The following is a 23,521-nucleotide window of genomic DNA, read 5'->3' as shown; positions in this document are numbered from 1 at the left end:
CAGTAAAAAGAGGGCTGGGAAGTGACTTAGTGGTACTGCACTAGCCTAGCATGTAGCAGAACTTGAGCTCCATCCCATCACCACAAAATAAAACCAACTGAGACTGCACCTATCAGTCAATCTGTGGGAATCTTCAGTGATACGGACAAGCAGGTGCTATCCTGACTCTCCCCATTCTCCTTCCTATGAACTGGGTGCCCTCTGGGGGCCCAGGTGAATTTAATGAAGAGATGGAAGATTAACATGGCATTCCTTACTTCAGATAATTAATCACCCCTCAGAGCACTACAATAGAAGCAGACAATAGATCTGTGAATAAGAATCTTCCATTCTTCTGCCATAACCCTTCTTTTCATTTTTGTTTTCTGTCACATTCCCTTAGATTCCCCACCCACTACAAGAAAAAAAAAAGTACAACTAATAATGGAAGATTTCTGGTATCTAGGTTTCTGCACACGTTAGCAGACATTCTTGGGTACTAAACAACATTACTGCTATTTGCATGCAGGAAAAATGAGGTTCTTAAAGTTCAGTCTCTAAAGGTCAACTTTGGGTGTGAGGGTACAGCACTGGCAGGGTTTGAGCCAGACTCAGTTGCAGGTTGAGATACTGGGAAAGGAAGCTAGGTGTGATGGCTTACAGCACTTGGGAAGTGGAGGAAGGAGGATGAGAAGCTCAGAACTACTAGGGGCTTCATAAGAGTTTGTTGGAAGGAAGATAGGAAGGAAGGAAAGAAAGGAGAAAGGGAGGAAAGGAGGAAGGGAGAGAGGGAGAGGGTGGGAGGGAGGAAGGAAGGCAGGAAGGAAGAAAGGAAGGAAAAAAGGTAAATAAAGGAAAAAGAGGAGACAAAAACTGTTCTATTTTTGTGTCTGTAGCATGTGGGTCAGAGGACAACATTGGGTGTTGATCCTTGCCGTCCACTGTATGAGACAGGGTCTCTTTGTTGTCCTGCACTGTGTATGCAGGCTAATTGGCCCTCTAGCTTCTGGGAGGTCTCCTGTCTCTGCCTCCCATCTCCCCATAGAGGCACTGATTACAGATATATGTGCTACTGTATCTGGCTTTGAAGGGCTGAACTCAAGTCCTCATGCTTACATAGCAACTGCTTTGCCCACCAAACCACCTTCCCAGCTCCCAGTGGTACAGTCCTTTGTACGGTCCTCTTGTTAAAAGGACTTTAACCATCATACCTTAAAAAGGTCACTTAAAATGTGGCAACAATTTTAACATACCAGTAGATATGCCAGCAGATGACTCAATAAAGATTCAAGACGATACCATGTAATAATAATAATACTAACACATTAAGATAAGGCCAACTGGCTTCCTGATCTGTAGATGGTCTTACCAAAGTAACTTAACTCCTGAAATTGCAGAGCTCTAAGTCCAAAGGAAACCAACCAACACGTCAACAACGTTAATAAATACTCATTCAGTCACAGACTCGAAAGCTGGAGAGCTCAACACTCTGCAGCTCCTGCATTGGTCACAGACAACTGCAAAGTGATGCACAATCCCAGACTCCAAGCTGCCCACCACTGGCTCCCTTGTGAATACTCACATTCAAAAACCCAGATCAATCTAAGGCAAGGATAAGGTATCTGGAAATGTGAGAAGAGGCCAGGCTTTGGTATCAGCAACCCCATCAGACTTTTATCTTTGTCCCCAAGTGGCCAGGTTTCTGTGCAAAGTCCTTTGGCAAGACTGATAGCCAGGGGTTACAGATTCTCTATCTATTGTTGTGCTCCCAACAGGGAAGTCAGGAAGCTCCCACAGAAGTGTGAGGCATGGGGGCAGGGTGCTGATGCATAAAGCCCACTGGTGCCCAGAGGCCACCACTGTCACAGACTGGTCTGAGCTGAAGATTTCCTACAGGTTTCCCCTGCTTTTAGCTTTCTGTGCAGGACAAAGTGTTGAGCCAGGAGGACACTGTACTTCCCTATCTCCTCAGAGACACCACAGATTCCAAGTAAGAAAACACAAATAAAAATGGCATGAGGAGGTCTGGGAAGATAGCTTGTGAAAGTACTGAGACAGGCTGTCTTTGAACTAGCAATTCTCCTCCCTCAGCCACCCATGTGCTGGGATTACATCTGTGTAGCCATTATACCCAGGTGTTTTGTTGTTGTTGTTCTTGTTTTTGGGGTTTTTTGTTTGTTTGTTTGTTGTTTTTTGAGACTGGAATTCTCTGTGTAGTCCTAGCTGTCCTGAAACTTGCTATGTAGACCAGGCTGGCCTTGAACTCTAGAGATCCGTCTGCTTCTGCCTCCCAAGTACTGATGTTAAATGCATATATACTCCTTTTAAACAAATGGGTGGGAGGGGGAGGAGGACCTCCCCTCAATGGACTGGGGAAGGGGCATGGGAGAAGGAGGAGGAAGGGCAGGATTGGAGGGGGCTACAGCTGGGATACAAACTGAATAAATTGTAATAAATTAAAAAACCAAAAGAAAAAACAAAACAAAAAACCCAAATGTGGGGGGCCCTAATGTGTCAACACACAGGTAATAATTTCTAGAGAAAGAGTTCCCAGTTGGTTTGCTGGCAGATCCCACCCTTCTGTTGCTATCATGCCAGACCCTCTGTTATACTGACTGTAGGCAGGAAATGTTCTGGTGGGAGCGTTAATCTCTTTAGGAAATTAAGGCTTAGGAACAAACAAGGTTCCCTACCTTTCCTGATATACAAAACACTGAGATAATCCCTTTGCTTTGGTGAGCTCAATCCCCAATAGCCAGGTAAAAAGCAGATATAGTGATGCACACTTGTAATCCTACTGCTGGAGAGGTTGAGACGTGTGGATCCCTGGGAGTCACTGGTCACCTAGCTTACCCAGGAGCTCCAGCCCCAGTTTAAGACCCTGTCGCTTAAGTTTAAGACAACTGCTCCCAAAGGACAACCTATATGGTTGACCGCTGGCCTCTATATGTACATGCACACATATGGAGGAGTACTTGCACATGCATGTGTATATGTATACACACACACACACACACACACACACGACTCTCTAAGACAAGACTGGCCAACTATAGCTGCTGGGCCAATTCCAAGGTGCCTACTTTTATTAATCAATTCTACCGGCACAAAGCCAGCCCATTTGTTACCAGAGCATCTGTCACTGATACAGCACTACAATGGTAGGTTGGAGGGTGGGAAGGCTATGACAGCGATTGTGTGGCCCACAATGTTTTGCTATAAACAAAGAAAGTAAAAGTCTCTTGACCCTTGCTCCCAACAGAATGTGATCCACAGCAATGCTACTGATAAATGTATCAGGAGATGTTTTAGAGCTGCGGAAAAGGCTCAATCAGTAAACTGCTTGCCTTCTACACATATGGAAGATCTGAGTTCAATCTCCAGAACACATGTAAAACTGCTGGATGTGGTTGCAAGGCCTAGCACTAGGGAGGTAGAGACAGGAACATGCCTGGGTTTAGATGGCCAGCCAGTCTAGCCTACTCAAACTACAGGCCAGCAAGAAACCCTGTTTCAAACCCTTTTTAGGATGGCACCGAGGTTGTACTCTGGCTTCCGTAAGTACTCACTTATATATGAGCATAAGCATGGGCGCACACACACGCACATACATGCACACAATCATTTTAAAAATCAGCAGATGCTTTTAAATATCCATGCCATCTGTGCTCACCTTAAAGTCTATTTCTGGGTCCTTGCAGCAGGAAACACAGTTTGCAATTAACACTATCAGTATCATCAAACTGCACACTGACAGGATCACAAACAAGGAGGGAACTTCTGCAACAGGTGCTTCCCCTGCAAAAACAGAAATTACGTTAAAAACATGTAATTCCCAAGTCAACTTTAATTAACTGAACCAACACCTTTTCTTCTTCTAGATATAAATGGGACTGAGGGCTCACATAAAATATTCCTTAACCACTTCAGAAGAAGCCAAGCGCTTGCCAAGCCAAATCTGTACTTTACAACAACTGTAGATCTAGAGAGCCACTACAGAGAAAATAGTCCCCAGCCCTTTTGCTGAGCTCCCACTGATGCTCAGATCTTATATTTGAGTGGTGCTTTTCCAATGTGAGGGCAAGTCTGGTTCATAGGATGAGCTGAGCTTCAGACTGTCCTTGAACTGTCTCCTAGTCTCCTTCAGTTTCTGACAGTTTCACAGTCTTCACACTTTTCACACTTTTAGAAAGTATTCATCAGTTATGTCTGATACGTCCATCAACTTTGGTGGCCTGATGTTACCAAGACTATGGGGTGATTACAGATATTTGGGAAGAATCTAGAACAGAGATATTTGGGGAGAATCTAAAACAGTGCAAAAGTTGTTGGCTCCTGTGTAGCAGCACATGACTGGTGGAATGAACTGTCTGACCATGTGATCCAGGAGGTCTTGTCACCATGTGCTCCCTTTGAGAGTCTATGCCTTATGAGCAGATCCAAAGCCCAGTATATATCCACTGATGAAAATATGAGACCCAGAATGAACTGCGAATAGGAACTAAATTCCTTTTCAATAACCAAAGTCTATTTGTAAAAGCAATGCTGATGTTCTATCCTTACAATGCTGAGGACCTGGCTGAAGACTTCAGGGAACCGCCAGCCAAGGTTTGTCAAGAATCTACTAGAAAGGCTGGAGGATGGCTCAGCGGCTACCACTGGCTTCTCTTCCAGAGGAACTGGGTTTGTTTCCTAGAACCTAAAGGAGACTCACATCCATCTGTAATTCCAGTTCTGGGAGAATCCTCTGAGGCACTGTATCCATATAATCTACACACACACACATAAAGGAAAAAAACACATACAAATAAAATAAAAATCTTTTTTTTTCCAAACAGGATCTTACATCTGGCCTGGAACTCACTGTACATAGATCAGAATGACTTCAAATTCACAGAAATATATGTCTGCCTACTAAATACAGCCTTTCACTTCAATTTATTTATTTATTTATTTGTTTGTTTGTTTATTTATTTGGCACAAAGTCTCTCTCTGAATGAGGACCCCACTAAGTTCTGGAATGGCTGGTCTGCAAGCTCCAGTGATCTACCTGTTTCTGGAACCCCCACACTGGGATTGCATCTATGTACAACTGCATCTGGCTTTTGTCTATAGGTGGTAGGGGTCAAACTCAGGTCCTGATGTTCACCCAGGAAGCATTTAACTGACTGAGAAATCTCCCGATGCCCAACACTGGTTATTTAATAACTCCACCTCATCCCTTGGGTGCACATAATAAAGATCAAACATGACCCTAGAGAACTGTATAGCCATGTGCTTTCTTATCCAATGTCAGGTTTTACCTTTTTCTTTAAAAATTCTATTTTTATTTTATGTACAATGGTAAAGTAAACATGACTGCATGTGTGAGGATGTCAGATCCCCTAGAATAGGAGTTAGAAACGGGAGTGAGCTTGCATGTGGGTGCTAAGAATTAAACCCAGGTGCTCTGGAAGCGCAGTCAGTGCTCTTAACCACTGAGCCATCTCTTCAGCCCAGGTTTTGCCGATTTTAAAAACACTGTCCACTTTTTTTTTCATATATATGCATGTGCAGGTTCTTGAACAAATATGTGTACTTGTGGAGATTGGAGGCCAATATCAGCAATCTCCCCCAATCAATTTTGCATCTTAGCTTTTCATGGCAGGATCTCTCAATCAAATCCAGAGCTCACTGAAATGGCTAATTACCCCCACTCTACCTGAGTACTGCCATGACCACCTGGTGATCACATAATTGAGGGTATCCAAACTCCAAGCCTCTTTCCTGAGTGACAAATGCCTTAGCTGCTGGATTATCTTCCCTGCCTCTTCCCCTTTTTGTCCAAACAGGGTCTTGCTATATAACCCAGGCTGACCTCAAGCTTTCAATCTTCCTTCCTCAGCACCCTAGGTGTCAGAATTATAAATGTGAACCATTATGTCCAGCTTAGCCACTACATTTTAACACCTCTGAAAGTCAAGTGCATCCTACCTGGTTTAGCTGACAGCATTCTTTCCTTGTAATGGTACAAAAGCAAAGGTGTGACTTATAATTGATTGCATCTGAGAGTTGATAAAAAGCAGCATTTTCATTTGATCAGCATACCTGATGTGACTGGACCAGCTCCACATCTTTACTAAGGAAAACTGATATGCCCAGAGCCTGTGGTGGGAAAGCAGCACTGGAGGCCAAGTGTTAAGACATGTCCACACCCTTCCTAGACAGCTCTAAAGGCTCCATGTGGTTAACTTTTTTGGGTTTTTTGTCTCAGTATATAACCCTGGCTGGCCTGGAACTCACAGAGCTCCACCTGCCTCTGTGTAGGACTAAGGCGTATGCCACCACACCTGGCCCCATAGTTTACATTTATACTTAGAAAACCCTAGTGTACTTTAACCCATGCTTACCACTGCCTGTAAGGGCAGTGTGTGCTTCTGAGCCCCTCTCCAAACTCTACAGAGGTGTTATCATACCTTCTCCTCTCTTTTACTCCAGTTGTTTAACTTTCAAACACTAACTTATTTCTTCTAAAACTGGATCACGGGGCTGCCTGAAGGCTGGCCCAATGGTCTGATTCACAAATTGGTCTTCTGTGAGTCATTAGGCAGGCACGAAAAGATGTATTCATGTTAGCATGAGTCTTGCCAAGCTCTGCCCTACCTTGTTTTGTTTTCTTTCTTTCTTTTTTTTTTATGTCTGTATGTACATGTTAATGGAGGGTGCACAATGTATGCTAGTGTGTGTGTGTGTGTGTGTGTGTGTGTGTACGCACCCACTCACGTACGCACACACGAGGACAATCTCAGGTGGTGGTGGTCCTCAGCTCTCTCAATGACCTAGAACTTTACCAAGTAGGCCAGGCTAGCTGGCCAGGGTGGTCCAGGAATACAGTCTCTGTCCCCCAACTTCCCCCTGCTGGGACTACAGTGGGGCACTGCTGTACTCCACTTTTTATGTAGATTCTGGGGATCAAACTCAGGCCTTCCCTCTTAACACTGGTGAAGAAAAAACTCCCATGAAATAAGGAAATGAGGCCACAGACTGGAAGGTGAGCTGGGTTTGTTCAAACCACAGAGAGGAAGTAAATTCTAGAAGCAGGAACCACAACTGAAATCCCCAGGCCCTAGTGGTTAAACTAGAAACCCAGCCTCAGAAAAGCTCCTGGCTGTAATTGCCAGGCTACTATGCAGTTTCTGTTTACATGCTCTGCCTACAGCACTCAGAAACACACAAGAGAAAGCAATCACCTACTAGAGAAAAACACCAACAGTGACAGCCTGTCACCATGCCCTCAGACAGCTCCAGGTTCCAAAGAGGAGGAGGAAGATAATGAGGGCTTGAACACTTACTGTGCTTCCCCCAAGACACTATTTAAAAACATCTGGCACTTGAAAGCACATTCCATTGCATTTTGATTCCCTGGCTTTCAGAGCACTCTTAATAGCTATCTAGTGTTTGACTTACTAAGCAGAAAACTTGGGGAACTCTATGAGGTAGGTAGGTACCTACTATTTGCTTTAGAGACAGGTAATTTGGGAAGGACGGTAATTTCCCAGTAATGACTCATGGTGGGTCAGGAGCTGCCACTTGCCTATTAATTTAGCCATTATAAATCCAGCCAATTATCTGATCATGGTGCCCAGAACCTCCAATGAAACCTGTGTGCATGTGTAATTAACTAGAGTCTTACCTGGGAGTCCGTTTTAAGGGGTCACAGGTAAAAAGAAATTGATGACCAATGTCCAAATCCCCTGGGGCTCACACGCCACTGATTATTTCATGTTTGTTTCCCAGCTGCTTTATTTTTATAAGGAGAATTTCCTCATATTTGCCAGGTAGCTAACTGATAGCTTGAGTAATGAAGAAGGGTAGGCTAGATGGTTTGTGAATGTTTACCACCCAGGAAGGGCATCAACAACAGTCAAAGAAATTATTCCACCCAAGTCTAGCTTGAGGAACCAATGAATGTCTTTAAAATTAAAAAAAAAAAAAAAAAAAAAAAAGTTATGGGTACACCTATGGAGTCAAAGAATAACTATGGAGTAAGTTCTCTCCACCTTTACATGGGTTCTGGGATGGAACCCAGGTCACCAGACTAGGACAGCAAGCAATTTAGCTGCTGAGCCACCTTGAAAGATCCAACTGAGTTTCTCAGGGATTATTTCCACAAGTATAGGTGACTCACAGCTGCTTCACCAAAATGCTCACCCTGGCATGGGTGACTCCTCACAGAAGTTGCATCACCACCCCCTAAACCTCTAACAGGCAGGCATAGCCAAAACCCACAACCTGTGGGACACATGCACCCCACATGCTATAAACATAATCCAACACAAGAATCACAAACTTAATTAAAATATTATGACAGCTAACTTTTTAAATGTAGTATTACTGTGTATCTGTCTGTGTGGAAGTCTTTTGGGAGTTGGTTCTAGGGGTCAAACTCAGACTGTTTTTATGATAACTGTTCTTCCCACTGAGCCACCTCACCAGCCTAGATTAAAAGATTTTTGATAGTTTTGTTCTTTTGGTTTTTGGTAACTCAGTTGTACAGTTCTCAAGTGTAAACTCTACATGACAATATCTTGTTGCACTGTGGAAGAACTGGGCACATTTGTGGGCTAGTGCCTCACAAGAGAGACCACATGCACCTAAGGCAAAAGCGAGGACTGGGATCTTAGGTGAGGGTCGAAAGGCCTTACTTCAAGTCCTCAAGCAGAATGTTGCTAGTGCGTGTTTCCTGCGGCTCATCACAGAAGCTCTGACCTAACACAGCAGTGGTCAGGGATGCCCAGAGGACCGCTCCACCACAGACACCTGTTTTCCTTTATCAGCTTGTTTTTAAATGAGTTGGTCAGCTAGCATTCTCTAGTATTACCATTTTTTGGGGGGTGGGGTGGGGTACTGTTGCTCTCTAGGGAGACTTGTTATGAACTAGTGGGCTAAACTGCCTGGCACCAGTGATCCACAGCAGTTTTCTTCTCTCTCTCTCTCTCTCTCTCTCTTTTTCCTCTTCTCTCCTTTCTTTTTTTGAGACAGCTTGGCTGTCCTAGAACCAGATATGTAGACCAGGATAGCTTTGAACTTACAGATACTTGCATCTGTCTGCCTACCAAGTGTCAGCATTAAAGTAGTGAGCTACCATGGCTGGCTTGTTAATCTTTTTTTCTTTTTGGCTTGTTATTCTTAATGATGCTACACTGTCCCCAGGGGACAGCAGGTGCTCTGCAGAAGTCTGCTCCTCAGACCTCTGTCAAGATCCCAGTCTTGGACTGCTGTTTTCTGTTATGGTCCAGGCTCACCAACCTCTGACCAATCAATCAGTTCTCCAAGAGCCAACTGCTTGTTTATTTAAGACTGTAGCCTAGTCTGAAGGGATGGTTCAGTGGTTAAGACAACAGGCTGTTCATGCAGAGGAACCGGGTTCTAGTCCCAGCTCTCACATGGCAGCTTACAAACACCAGAGGTTCAAGGGAGGTGATGGGCCATACCCTCTTCTGGCCTCTGAAAGCACCGGGCATGTAAATGGTGCACAGACACACATGCAAGAAAACACGCACACAAATAAAAAGAAATTAAAAAAAAAAAAAAAAGTGCAGCGTAATGGCTGGGTATGTGATGTGCTGGCCTGTGCAGGCTTAGCATGCAGTAGTTTGTGGATTCAATCCAAGGCAGCAGCAGCAGAAGTAGTAATAATACTCTCTCTCCCACCAGCCTTGGACAATTGAAATGCCTATTATTCACTACTGACATTATAACTAATTTAGAAAAAAATTTGCTACTGTTTTGTTGCATTGTTAGTTTCAGACCCTTCTACCATGTGGGTCCTGGGCACTGAGCTCAGGTTGTCAGGCTTGGCAACACATGCTCTTATCTACTCTTGAACTAGTATTTTAGTCTGCTAGGACTACAGCAACAAAGAATCAAAAGCTGGGTGGCTCAAATAGCCAGAAAGCATCACTTCCCAAGTTCTAAGCTCAAGATCAAGGTGTTGGCAGGACAGTCCAAAGGCCTTGTCCTTCATCATCTGACTCCCATCACCCTTGCAGCCTAGACTCTTTTTTGTTGTTGTTGTTGTTGTTTGGTTGATTTGGTTTGGTTTGGTTTTTATCCTTTCAAGACAGGCTGTCCTGGAACTCATTCTGTAGACCAGGCTGGCCTTGAATTCAGAGATGTGCCTGCGTCTACTTCCCTAGTGCTGGAATTAAAGCATGAGCCACCATTCCCAAAGCAGCCCCAACTGTTGCTGAGCTCCCATCGCCATCCTCTGATCAGATCAATCTTCTTTTACTGCCTTACCAGGAAACTACCACTGACACCCACCCCACAATACCTTGCCCATCAGTGGGAAACATCCCGAAAACCCCAAGCTAAGCATCTGCCTTTGGACACCAATTGCCTGTATTTCCTCATCACAAAATTGATCACACAATCTTAAATGTCCCTTAGCTAAATGGGATCAGGGACCAGGCTACATATAATCTACCTCTGACTCCCTAGGTCCTAGTAAAAAGACTGTCTCAGAAAATAAGGTATATAGTTCTTGAGGAACAACACTTAAGACTGACGTCTGGCCTCCACACACAATCATAAATGTGCGCCTGAATAGATGTGCACTTGCAAGTGTGCACATGAACACACGCATACACACACAAGGTGGGAGGGAGTCTCAGCCAATGCTTCTACAGTACGATCATAACTTTTACTGTTAACACTGTTGAAATAAAACCTCAAAGGCTGAGGGGCTTCAGCAACAGAAAATGATCACCTTATAGTTCTGCAGGCTGAATGAAGTTCAAGCTCAAGGTAGCAGCATGTTGGCTTGTCCTGCAACCTCTAGCCTTTGCCTTGCAGATGCTGTCTTTTCACTATGTCCTCCCACGGTCTCCTATGTGTATATCCTGCTGTCTCCTTAACATAACTTCTTATGAATGACACAGGCTGCATTAAGAGCCTGCCATGATGACCTCATTTGAACGCAGTCACCTCTTCAAAGTCTCGAGTTCCAAAAACAATCAGTTCTTAGGTGGTGGTGAGGTATGAACAATTCAGATCCACAGTACTACAATTGTGGGTGGGTGCATTTATGTGCATGTTCACAAGTATGTAGGCACATCTGTGTACGCAACTAACTGCACGCGTACATGTGTGCATGTGGAAAGACCAGAGGACAACCTCAGCTGTCATTCCTCAGGTGCCATCTACCTTGTTTTGTTTTTAATTTATTTATTATGTAGACAGTGTTCTGCCTGCATGCCAGAAGAGGACACCAGATCTCATTAGAGAGGGCTCTGAACCACCACATGATTTCTGGGGATTGAACTCAGGACCTTTTGGAAGAGCACCTAGTGCTCTTAACCTCTAAGCCATCTATCTCTCCAGCCTCCCAACCTTGTTTTTGATACAAGGTCAAAACTGGCTTGGGACTTGCTGGCTGGCCAAGATGTTCCAGAGATCATTGTATTTCTGCCTCTCTAGTGCTGGGATTACAAGCATGCCCTACCATGTCCAGCTTCTTTTACATGGGTTCTGGACATTGAACTCAGATCCTCACAGTTGCAAGGCAAGCACTTTACTGACTGAGTTATCACCCCACCTCCAATAATCGTTGCTGTTTTGTTTTTGTTTTGAGATAGTCTTGCCATGTAGTTTTGGCTAGTTTTAAGGTCATAGTAATTCTCCTGCCCCTACATGAGTGCTAGGAACTACGGGTTTACAGTCCATCAAAGTCCAAATTGAAAACTAACTTAAGCTAGGCGGTGTTACCACATGCCTTTAATCTCAGTACTTGGGAAGCAGAGGAAAGCAGATTTTGAGGCCAGCCTGGTCTACACATTTTGAGTTTCAGGATAGCCAGGGCTACATAGGGAAACCCTGACTCAAAAGACAGACAAAACAAAACAAAAACCAACTAACTGAAGACCACCATGCTCCTGGTGGAGAGGCTGTCCTGAAGAGCACTAAGAGTCTAAGGCCAGGCTACCTGCTAGGTTTCCCCAGGACTCAGGGCTTCCTTAGTTCAGACTGCCTGATCTGCAAAGTGAAAAACAAGGCATGCAAAGCTCCTGAGGGCACTGTTATCTACAGTTCACTTCCTGCTTTCCCAGACCCTCTCACCTTGGAAGCTGACACAAGAGAAACATGTGCCTGTGTGAGAACTGAAACTCAGGGGGGCAGGGGTAGCCTGATGAAGAAGACCTGAAGCCAACTACCAGCAGTCTTCCAAACTGGTCCTGAGAAAGCCCACCTCTAAAATACATAGTTTTGGCTTTTCTTTATCTTTTGAAGTTAATTTTTTTCTAATTGTGTATATTAGGAGGAGCATGTACCTTTGGAGGCCAGAAGAGGATACTGGGTCCCCCCAAGGTGGTGTTATAGCAGATGTGAGCCACCCAATGGGGTATTGGGAACTAGAAGAGCAGGAAGCACTATTAACTACTGAGCTATCTCTCCAGCCCTACTTTTCTTTTTAAGCAGGTTAAAACCAAGAAAACCATCTTCCTCTTCAACATCCCAATACACAGCTCTGCATCCCAGAGACTTAGTAACGTGAGCCACCCTCACACTGTTTAAGGGAAAACGTGGACAATCGCTATGGGTCCCACATTTCTGTTCTACACCTCAAAACTGAAAACCCATCTACTATAAAGGCTTTCTATACATAGAACCTTCCTTAAGTCACTAAATATTTTTTGTTTGCCTAAGGTAACAATACACCTATTTATAACAGCACTAAGCAATCGAGACTCTCCCCAATAATATTAAAGAGAGAAAAAAAAAAAAACACTAAATACATTTAGCCACACACTGAGGGCCAGTGGATGAATCAGAGATTCACAAGGAACCCTAAGCATTAGACTAGTGGCCTAGGAACACAATTCACCTTGTACTAATCATGCTAATACAACAGCAAAGTGGGCGGCTTCCATTTGTTCACCATTGTTTGGTGATCATCAGGTTGACTAACTGTTCTTACACCAACAGAAGTATGACATAATTTGAAGGACTGACTAAATATCTGCGAATGAGATCATTTTATAGCAAACTGCTGGTTTTTCTCAGCCTATCCCATTAAAATCTGTTACTGAAACATCAATTCACCCCTACTTCTAAAACACTAATAAGAAATGTGGACTGCTACCACATTTCTGCGGTGGTCTGGTCTGGTCAAGAGTATCAGATCAGGTGACTTCTGTTAGACTACTATGCACTGACCCCTCCCAACTCAGAAGTGGCAAGATATAAATTCTGATAACAAGAATTCCTTTTGCTTTTTGGGATAGGATATCACTACGTAGCCCAGGCTAAAACTGAACTCTCAATGCTGGGAGGTACCACCATGCTAATTCTGCAGCTTACCATCCTTAGCAGACAAACAAGTAAAATCAGAGTACACAGAGGGTGAGACACACCATGAAATAGTAAAGCAGGGACCATGAAAATAAATAAATCTTTAAAAACAGGATGTCAAAGAAACTTAATAAATGCTAAGTCAGCAACCATAGAATACGCCAAGGGAAAGTGGATCAGTGATTAAGTCCCTTGCCAAGCCTGACTACCTGAGGGTGTGTGTGTGTGTGTGTGTGTGTGTGTGTGTATGTGTGCTCGGAAAGTGTCCAGATGCAGGCGCACTCACTCATGGAGCTGTGTATGGAGGCCAGAGGTCAAGATGGAGTTACCTTCCCTGATTGCTCTTCATAGAGGTTCTCTCACTGAACCTGGTGCTCACTGATTAGCTAGACAGGTCTAGGTCTGCCTGTCTCCACGCTCTCTTCTCTGATCCCCAGCCCCACAATATGCATTTTTAACATCTGCCTTGCACCTGGAAGATAAACCAAATACTTGCCAATGAGCATTATTTTTGGAACCCACAGTAGTCAGCAGATTCTTAAAAGGGCCCAGACCCCCATAGAAGCCCAAAGGTCTGTGGTGTTTGGAGGATTTTCATGTTTACAAATGAACATTTCCCAGTTTATGATTATGTTTCCTAAAGTCAGAAACACTCCTTTTAATTAACTGGTGCAATTTCACTTCAGAGGTGGAAACTAGAGTTGTTCTTTTAGGGGCCTGGGGATGTGGCTCAGTTGGTAGTGTTTGTAGCATGCAAGCAGTCCTGGGTTCTATCCCCAGCAGTTCATAAACCAAGTACTTTGATGCAGACTCAGAAGTTGGAGTCACACCATCACAAGTTCAAGGCCATCCTCAGCTAGTTACAGAATTCAAGGCCAGCATGAGCTACTATTCTTCTGGAGGGAGGGGCTGGAGAGATGGCTTCCATTTTTAGGAGAATGTGCTGCTTTTGCAGAGGATGACCCATTGGTTCCCAGCACCCATGTTTGGCAACTCAGATGCCTGAAGCTTCAGCTCCAGATGATCCAACACCCCTGACTTCACAAGTCCAAAAGCACAGGTGCATACTTTGCAAGTGTGTGAGCGCACACACACACACATATATATTCTTTGGGGCTGGAAAGATGGCTCAATAGCCAAGACACAGGATGTTCTCCCGGAGGTCCCAGAGTAAGGTTCCAAGTACCCATGCTGGGCAGTTCACAACCAACTATAGCTCCAGTTTCAGAGATCCAGCACTCTTCTGGCATATACTCACATATGCTTATAAAACTAAAAACTAGGGCTAGAGAGATGGCTCAGTGGTTAAGAGCACTGTCTGCTCTTCCAAAGGACCCAGGTTCAATTCCCAGCACCCACATGGCAGTTCACAACTGTCTGTAACTCCAGTTCCAAGGGATCAGTCACCTTCCTGCTGATGCACATAAAATAAAAAAATTAAATAAATTATAAAATAAAAATAAATAAAAACAAGCTGGGCATGGTGGCGAAGGCCTTTAATCCCAGCACTAGGGAGGCAGAGGAAAGCGAATCGCTGTGAGTTCGAGGCCAGCCTGGTCTACACAGGGAGTCCAACACAGTCAAGGCTACACAGAGAAACCCTGCCTCAAAAAAACTAAATAAAATGAAGTTATTCTTTTAGTATTTTGGTTTCCTGGTTTTCAGTGTGCTTTTCTCTAATTATGAAATTCTGATGGGCTAGTAGCGGTGGTGCATGCCTTTAACCCCAGCACTCAGGAGACAGATCTTTTTAAATTTGAGGACAGCAGTCTACACAGTGAGCTCCAGGCCACCCAGAGAAATAAAGTAAACTTTCAAAAGAGAGGGAGGGAGGGAGCACAACAGCTTAAAATTTCACATCAGTGCTTTTGGTCGTAACTAGAAGTCAATGCTGGAGGATAGTGACTGGTGTTAGACCATGTGTTGAACAAATAGCGTGTTGTTCAAAGCACAAGGACTTACCCTGGTGAATAAGGTGGTCTGAGTGTCAAGAGTCACTCAGGCAAAATTAGCACTGAATTTGCAGCTTCAGTCCTTGAATCTTCCATCTGTGTAAACTCTAATTTCAGCTCTAAAGTTCTACAGGCAAAAGAATCAAAACTTCGGCCTTTCTCAGTCTACGGAGTACTTAAGGTTCATATCAGCTATAGGATTTTTGGTTATGATTTCTTTTGTGTGTGTGTTTGGTCATATGTGTGCAGGTGGAGTTCAGAAGCTGAAATAAGGTGTCCTCCTCAATCGCTTTTCACCTCGTTTTTAGAGGCAGAGCCTCTCACTAAGCCTGAAGCAGTCAGACAGGCGGGCCAGCCAGCAAACTGCAGGAGTCCTCCTGTTTCAGCACTAGGGTTACTCATCTGATGCTGACTGAAGATCGTGGGTCCTCACGCTTGCAGAACAAGCACTTTGAGCCATCTTCCATCTCTCTAAGTTTTACTTTCCACAAAGAAAACTGAGTTGAATTGCAGATTTCTGGGTAGTTCTGCTGCAATGGTCCTTGGGTAGTGTTTCCAGGGGGCTATTTTGGTAGCTTTGTTATTTTTTTCAGTTGCCTTACTAGCAATCAGCATCCGGGTGTTGGCTTTAATAACAGTCTGAGATAAAAGTCAAGTGAGGCTCTGCTGGATAACCAACAGGCTGCATCTCCGGAGAGAACAGTTGCTGCCTAAAGAAAGCCAAGCTACAGAGGGAAATTCTGGGCAGAATACAGAGAGGAAGAAAATTTCCTTTCTAAAGCAGCACAGGTTGGATTTATTGAGCTTCCTGAAGAAAAATCTGCAATTTGTACAATATTTTAAGTTAAGCAACTTTTTCTTTTTTCTTTTTTTTTTTTTTTTTAAGACAGGGTTTTATGCTGGTTTGGAACTCCTAGACTTAAGCAACTCTCCTGCTTCAGCCTTCTAAGAACCTAGGGCTAGGGCTACTGGAATATACCACAATGCCTGGCTTTCATGGCTCATCTGAAAGGTGGCCACCAGTTCACAACACCTTAGTTTTGTAATAAAAAGGTGAAAGCTGCCCACTATGGTAACATATGCCTATATTCCCAGCACTTAAAAGACAGGAACAGTCTATACACGTTTATATACTGAGCTCCAGGGAGCTGCCCTAGAATACAGTCCGACCATGTTTCAAAAAATTAAATTAAATTTAAAAATCTTGCTCTATTAAAACTTACTTTAAGTTGGGTGAGGTGGCACATGCTTGTAATCCCAGTACTCAGGGAGGCAGATATCTTTAGGTTCAAGGTCAGCCTGGCCTACAAAGAGAGTCCAGGACAGCCAGGGCTACACAGAGAAACCCTGTCTTAAAAAAACAAAACAAAACCTTCCTATAGATGTTTGTAGGTAAATACTCCTATTCAAGATATTTAACTAATTATACAAACATCTTCTTCAGCTCATGAGAATATTTTACACAAGGCTGGACAGATGGTTTAATGGTTAAGAGCTCATATTGGTCTTGCAAACAGACCTAAATTTGGTTCCCAGTTCCAACATCAACTGATTCACTAACCACCTGTAATTCCAAATCCAAGAGATCCAAAGTCTCTTCCCTTCTTGGATACCTGCACTCAGCTGTGCATACAGGTAATTAAAAAATAAATAAATGTTCATAAAAAGATATTTTGAGCCAGACATGGTGGCTCACACCCTTTAATCTCACCCGGAGGCTTCCAGGACACCCAGGACTACATAGAGTGACCTTGTCTCAAAAAACAAGCAAACAAAAAGAATATTTTGAGTTGGAAATGGTCATGCACTCTTTTAATCCAGCACTCCAGGAGGCAGAGACAGGTAGATCTTTTAGTTCTAACTACACAGGGAGTTTAGAGGCAGTAAAACCCTGTCTAAAAAGGGGAAAAAGAAGAGGAGTGGGTATGAGGAAGAAAAGAAAGGAAAAAACTTAAAACATACAAACAATCAAATATGAAACTGGTCACAAAACGTAGGCTGTCCCAAAATAAGTTAGCTTAGAAAAACCATAAAGAAGCCAGTTATGGTGGTGTATGCCTTTAGTCCCAGTACCCAAGGTAGAGAGTGAAAAGGAGCAGCAGAAAAATACTAAGTACCGGGTTTTAAGATAACCTATAGACTTCTGATTTCATGTTGTTGGTTAGTCTGGGTCCCCAACATCTGCAATTCTACAAATAACTAGGTGACTCTGATGCAAGCAGGATCCTGTTTTATAGAAACACCCTCAGGCCCCAATCAGCTCCAACTGAACTAATCTGGAACTGAGATTTACATAAAAATAAAAGGATTCTAGGATCAGAAGGCACGGGTGAAACAAGACTGACCATTAATTTCAGTGTGTTGCTTTGGGTTCAGGTGCTGTTTACTTTTGCATATGTTTGACATCTTCCATAATAAAAATAAAAAGCTCCAGAAACAGACTGAAGACTTGGGATATAGCTGAGCTGGTAGAGTGCCTGCCTAGTACACTGGACGCCCTGAGTTCCATCCTAGCACTCATACGCTGAGTATGGTGACTAATACAAGTCTGCAATCCTAGCACTGAAAAGCTGCAGGAGGGTCAGAAGTTCAAGGTCCCAGCCTACACTGTTCATGCACATCACACACACTCACACACAAGCTCGAGTGCACATGCACATGTGCACACGCGCATGCACAAACACATGCATACATGCACCTAAAAATAAAATCTTAAAATAAAGCAAAACAAAACAGAACTTTTGTACAGATACTTGGCCTCACAAGGAAGTGGAACATAACTGACTCTGTCCATAGTAAACTTGGAGGACAGTGGGAAAGCACCACCACAGGTAGTGGTGATCACCACAGGTAGGTGATCAGTGACCTTCACACTGGAAGGATGTGGCACCTTTGGCCTGGTAAGAATGTTACTTTGGGCTGGAGAGATGGCTCAGAGCTTAAGAGCACTGGCTGCTCTTCCAAATGTCCTGAGTTCAATTCCCAGCAACCACATGGTGGCTCACAGCTATCTATAATGAGATCTGATGTTCTCCTCTGGCCCGCAGGCATGCATGCAGACAGAACACTGTATACATAATAAATAAATAAATAAATCCTAAAAAAAAAAAAAGAATGTCAGTTTACCTATATGATCTTCCTCCCAGTCCCTAACCGGAGCAAAAGTTCAGAGATCCGGAAGCTCATAGTCATCCTACACTACACAGTGAAAGTGAACTTGAGACCCTTTCTCATAAAAACAGAAGAATTGGACAAAATAGATGCAGAGCATTTTCAAACCTGCCCTAATGCATGTCAAAACTGTCAAGGCTGTCAAAAACAAGAGAGAGACATATGTAGCTCAGTGGCATAGAACTTGCCTAGTGTGTGCAAGAAAGGCCCTGCATTTAATGGGGGGGGGGGGGGTGCTGCTGTCCTGGAAGACTTGAAAAAGGATCTGAGGTAATACTAAGAAGCTGGAGTTAAGTACAAACCTTGATGATACTAACACATCGCTGCTGGTTGTTAGTTGTACAGATGTGCTAACTAATGTACTAAGGTGCTGATAACAAGAAAGAATGTAGAGCAGAAGTGTACCTCAGTAGCACACACAAGACCCCAGGGTCCGTCCCTGGCACTTGAACACCAACCAACCACACAAAGACCTTCCCATAATCCACATGTTTAAAAAATAAGAAAAGCTAGGTGAGGTAGTATACAACTGTCATCCTAGCACTGAGGCAGGGGAAACAGGCAGATAGATGAGGCCTAGTTCCAGGCCAATGACAGAGATCCTGTCTCAGAAAAAGATAGATGGTGCCTGAGAAACAACTGACGCTGTCCTCTGGCCTGTACCTGTGAACATATAAATGCACGCATACCCGCACAACAAATGTATCCTCACACACATCAACCCATGTGCACACACACAAAAACAAAACACACTATAAATGTCCTCACTCCAGTTAAAGGTCAACGGCTACATGAAAAATCAAGTGCGTAAAAGAATAAGATTCTCACTTCCAGCACTCCTTTTTATGTTAAGCCCTGCATCGTGGTTTGGTGAACTTAGGGCTATCTTTAGACCCTCACCAACACACTGGACTGAGCACACACAGCCTGCGACACACTGTGCAAAGCAACAGAAATGCCTACACTAGACACAGCCCGGCTTGGCGAGCTGACTGAAAGGACTCAGCAACGTGAAGGTCTCTGCAAGTGCAAGTGGTGGGCAGGGACAAGGAATCCGCACTTTTCAGATCACGGAGCCTACTAGTGAGTTTTCCTTACTGCCTTCCATGTCATGTAAATTTACAGTGTTTCAGTGCACAACCCATTTACTTCAAACTGTTTTGATGTACAAATGTGATATTTATCTTCAAGTGTCACTTAAATTAAAATATTAAAAGGAAAGAAAACCAAAACTTGACACAGCAACCTTCGAGACCCCCCTACTTACTGGAAAAGTCTGTCTCTGTGCTACAAGCTGTGTGTTAGTGAGTGAGTGTGTGTGTGTGTGTGTGTGTGTGTGTATATATATACTTTCAATAAAACTTGGCTCAGTGCTAAAAATAATAATCAAAACCTAAGTTGCAATAACCAGCGACCTGTTACTGGGGTAGGAATCTCTAGGCCCTGGACCAAAACAAAAGATTTAGGAGGAAGTGAGGTCTACAATTAAAAAGGAAGATGAGAATTGCAGTGTTTTGTAAACTAACAGCAAGTCAACTGAGCTCTGAAGAAAGTGCCGAAGAGATAGCTCAGTTGGTAAAGAGCTTATTGCACAATTATGAGGACCTGAGCTTGATCCTCAGCACTCATACAAAGCAGTTAGGCACTTGCAAAACAGCACCAGGGAGGCCCCTGGGCCACTGGCCAGCCAGCCAGCCAGCCAGCCTGCCTATTTGGCAAGCTCCAGCACAGTGAAAGATTATGTCTCAAAAAACAAACAAACAAAAAAACAAAACAAAAACAAACAAACAAAAAAAACCAATTTGGACAGCTCCTAAAGAACAACACTGGGGTTTGACCCCTGCTTCCACACAAACACACATGCATGCATATGGTGCACATAGAGTCAGGGGACTCACCAGCCACAGAAAGCGTTTAATGGAGACAGGAAGAGCATGGAGCACACCAGATGGGTATCTACCAAGCAGGGGCCAGATACAAGGAGCCAGGGGCTACTGTAGTGGCAGTGCAGCATCCTAGCACATTTATTTGAATTAATGGTAACTTCATGTTTTAAAAACATTAAAACAAATACACATTATACAGCAAAATGCAAAACCTGCCAGACAGTCAAAATTGAAATGTCATGTATTCCCCCACTCCCGCCAAGGCCCAGGAAGGTACGCGAGTGGGTGATGACAGAAGGGTGGATGGCCACATCCAGGTGGGCTGAGGAAAGGTGCGCACCATCCTGTTAGGAGTCAGGCCCCTTTACACCACACTAATTTCCCACTTGAGTCACAATAAAATCAGATGAGATTTGAGGCTGCTGCACTGTGCTAACCTTTGCCAAGAAAAAACATTTTAAAAATACTGTTATTTTTCTGATATGCCTGTTTTTTGTGGCAAATAACTGTAATGCCAAGGCACAGTTCCAAGTGAGTCACTTGCCACAATTTTAAATACATCACTGCAATATTTTTGTTCTGCCAACACACTGATTTTACCTTATTTCTCTGGCTTTCTGGCTTTTTCGTTTCTTTCCTTTGCAGCCTGGAACTGAGCACAGGACCTTAGACTTTACCAATGAGCTACACAATTCCAGCCCTTAGTTTTGAGATGGGAGTCTTACCATGTAGCTTAAGCTGACTGGACCTCTCTATGTGGCCTGGGCTGGACTCCAATTCATAATCCTCTGCCTCAACCTTCTTGTCTGGCTCCCTAATTTTCTTCTTTTTTAATATTTACTTTTATTATTTTTAATTATGTATAGGAGTGTGCGTCTGCAAGTAGGTATACCCATGTACGTGCAGGTGCCAACAGAGGCCAGAGGTACCAATCCCCCTGGAGCTGGAGTTAAAAAGTAGTTGTGAGCTACCTGATATGGGTGCTGGGCACTGAACTCAGGTCCTCTACAAGTACAGCAAGTACTTAATTGTCCCCTCATTTGCTCTTAAAATAGTATCCTTACTTGAAGATTCAAAGAAAAGTTGAAAGTTGAATCTACACCCTAAAGAGGCAGTACATTCCAGAATTATCAGTACAGCTTTTCCTTTCCATACCATGCTGTTCTTTAAAACTAAATAAGTAATGTTTATTATATTCATGCATTTATTTATTTATTTATTTATTTACTTATTTATTTATTTTGCAGGAGGAAGGGATGCAAATTGTGAGGGGCAACTTGTGGAAGTTTGGTTTTTGCTCCCATCATTTGGGTCTTGGAGGTTGACCTTTAGTCCTTAGGCTTGGTGGCAGGCACCTTTCCACACTGAGCTATCTTGGGGCTCAAAAAGAAAAATTTTTAAATGTAATGATGAGGGAGGATGGAGGGGCTTATGGGGGGATACAAAATGAATAAAGTGTAATTAATGAAAGTTAAAAAAATGTAATGATGAATGATTTTAGACAGAGGCAGGGAGAGGGGAAGGAGAAAGGGGGTGAAGGGGAGGTGAAAAGAGAAGGGGAGGAGAAGAGGAAGAGGAAGGGGGAAGGGGGAGGGAGAAAAGATTCTTTCCCAAAAGATATTTAAAATGGGAAGCATTAGCCCTGGGCTACTTATTCTTCAGCTTAGTTTAACCATGTAGCCTTTGGGGGTACTTTAAGAAACTATGCAACTGTGTTTGGGATTAAGGAAATTTAGATTGTTCATGGTTCCTTTAAGTAAATTAAAACCAGCAATTGTTCACTTGCAAGAGCTTTAGTCATCATGGAGCTTAAAAACAGGTTTATTACATAAAAGCAGACTAATTTAGATCATCCTAAAAATTTCTACATAGTTCCCCAACAGAATGACTCTGAAGAAGTGACTATGCCAGCTCATATAGCCTGCATAAGCCTAACAGACTGATTTTTTTCCCCTGTAGGTCTCCAGCCACCATATAGCAAGGTATTTTGAACAAATCCAATAAAAATAGATATTCCATTTTAAGCAACCACCACTAAGAGCTTCTTCTTTGGTGACTGGGAATGTAGCTCAGTTGGTAGAATACTTGCTTGGCATTCATCAAGCGTTGGGTTGGGCACCACGTAAAACTGAGCATGGTGGAATATACTTCCAATCCAGGAGGATCAGAAGTTCAAGGGCATCTCCCACTACAGGACATGTCTGGGGCCAGCATGGGCTCTGCATGAGATCCTGTCTCCTTTTTAGTTTTGTTTCTTTCAAGCTGTATCATTTGTGATTAGTCAACCAATCTAATTTACAAAGAAATCTGAAGCAATGAAGAACTCTATATTACCAAGTACAACATAAAGTAGATATGGGCGCACCATCATGACACAACCCATCCACCCTCCGACAACCATTTACATATTTTATTATTGATGCATTTTTAAGATTTCTTTTACATGTATGTACACTATGTGCCCACAGAAAGCCATAAGAGCGGACTGGATCCCGTAGAATTAGAGTTCCAGATGGTTGTGGGCCCTCAAGTAGGTGCTGGGAATTGAATCCAAGTCCTCTGCAAAAGCTAGCAAGTGCTCTAAATGGCTGAGCCATCTCTCTACGCTCTCTTTTTTCTCTTTGTTTGTTTTGCTTTGAGTTCTGAGAAGCTGAGAGGGCAGATAACTGGCTGAAGATTTTCTTTCTTTTTGTCTTTACAGTACTGAAGAATGAATCTTGAGTCTCCTGCACACTTAGGCAAATGCTACTAAACTATAACCCCAACCCTACCTAGGCCCTTCCTTTTTTGTAGCCCTGGCAGTTTGACCTCACTGCATAGACCAGGGTGGCCTTGAACTCAGAGATCAGGCCTGTCTCTTGAGTGCCGGGAGTAAATGTTCATACATCATACCAGGCTCTCAACCCTTATTTTACTTTTCTAATTTTTAAACTGGTTCTTAATTAAGTTGCTCAGGCTGGCCTTGAACTTGGGATCTCCCTGCCTCAGCCACCTCGCCTGACCTGATATAAAAAGCTAATAAAACAGAAGAGGAAGACCTCACCCCCAGGTCTAACTCAAAGCCCAAGCTCTTCCTAGGACATCATGTTTCCTTCACAACTGCTCCAAAATTTTACTCTCAACTGGACTGAAAAGTTCATTTGGGGATGGGGGTTTCATGACAGGGTTTCTCTGTGTAGCCCTGGCTGTCCTGGGACTCTG

At 43.4% G+C, this 23,521-nt stretch overlaps 1 protein-coding gene across 2 annotated transcripts in view; it reads right to left on the bottom strand.

Moving 5' to 3' along the window:
• Lmtk2 (lemur tyrosine kinase 2) overlaps positions 1-23,521 on the bottom strand; it is an 87,210-nt gene that overhangs the window by 58,208 nt on the left and 5,481 nt on the right. For both annotated transcript variants that reach the window (XM_021626155.2, XM_021626156.2), the window contains exon 2: positions 3,653-3,777. In XM_021626155.2, the coding sequence (XP_021481830.2) occupies positions 3,653-3,777 (125 nt within the window). The remainder of the gene's footprint in view (positions 1-3,652; positions 3,778-23,521) is intronic.

This window comes from Meriones unguiculatus, chromosome 15, assembly GCF_030254825.1.
Source record: "Meriones unguiculatus strain TT.TT164.6M chromosome 15, Bangor_MerUng_6.1, whole genome shotgun sequence".
Classification (NCBI taxonomy): Eukaryota; Metazoa; Chordata; class Mammalia; order Rodentia; family Muridae; genus Meriones; species Meriones unguiculatus.
This window is presented reverse-complemented; position numbering and strand designations above follow the sequence as displayed.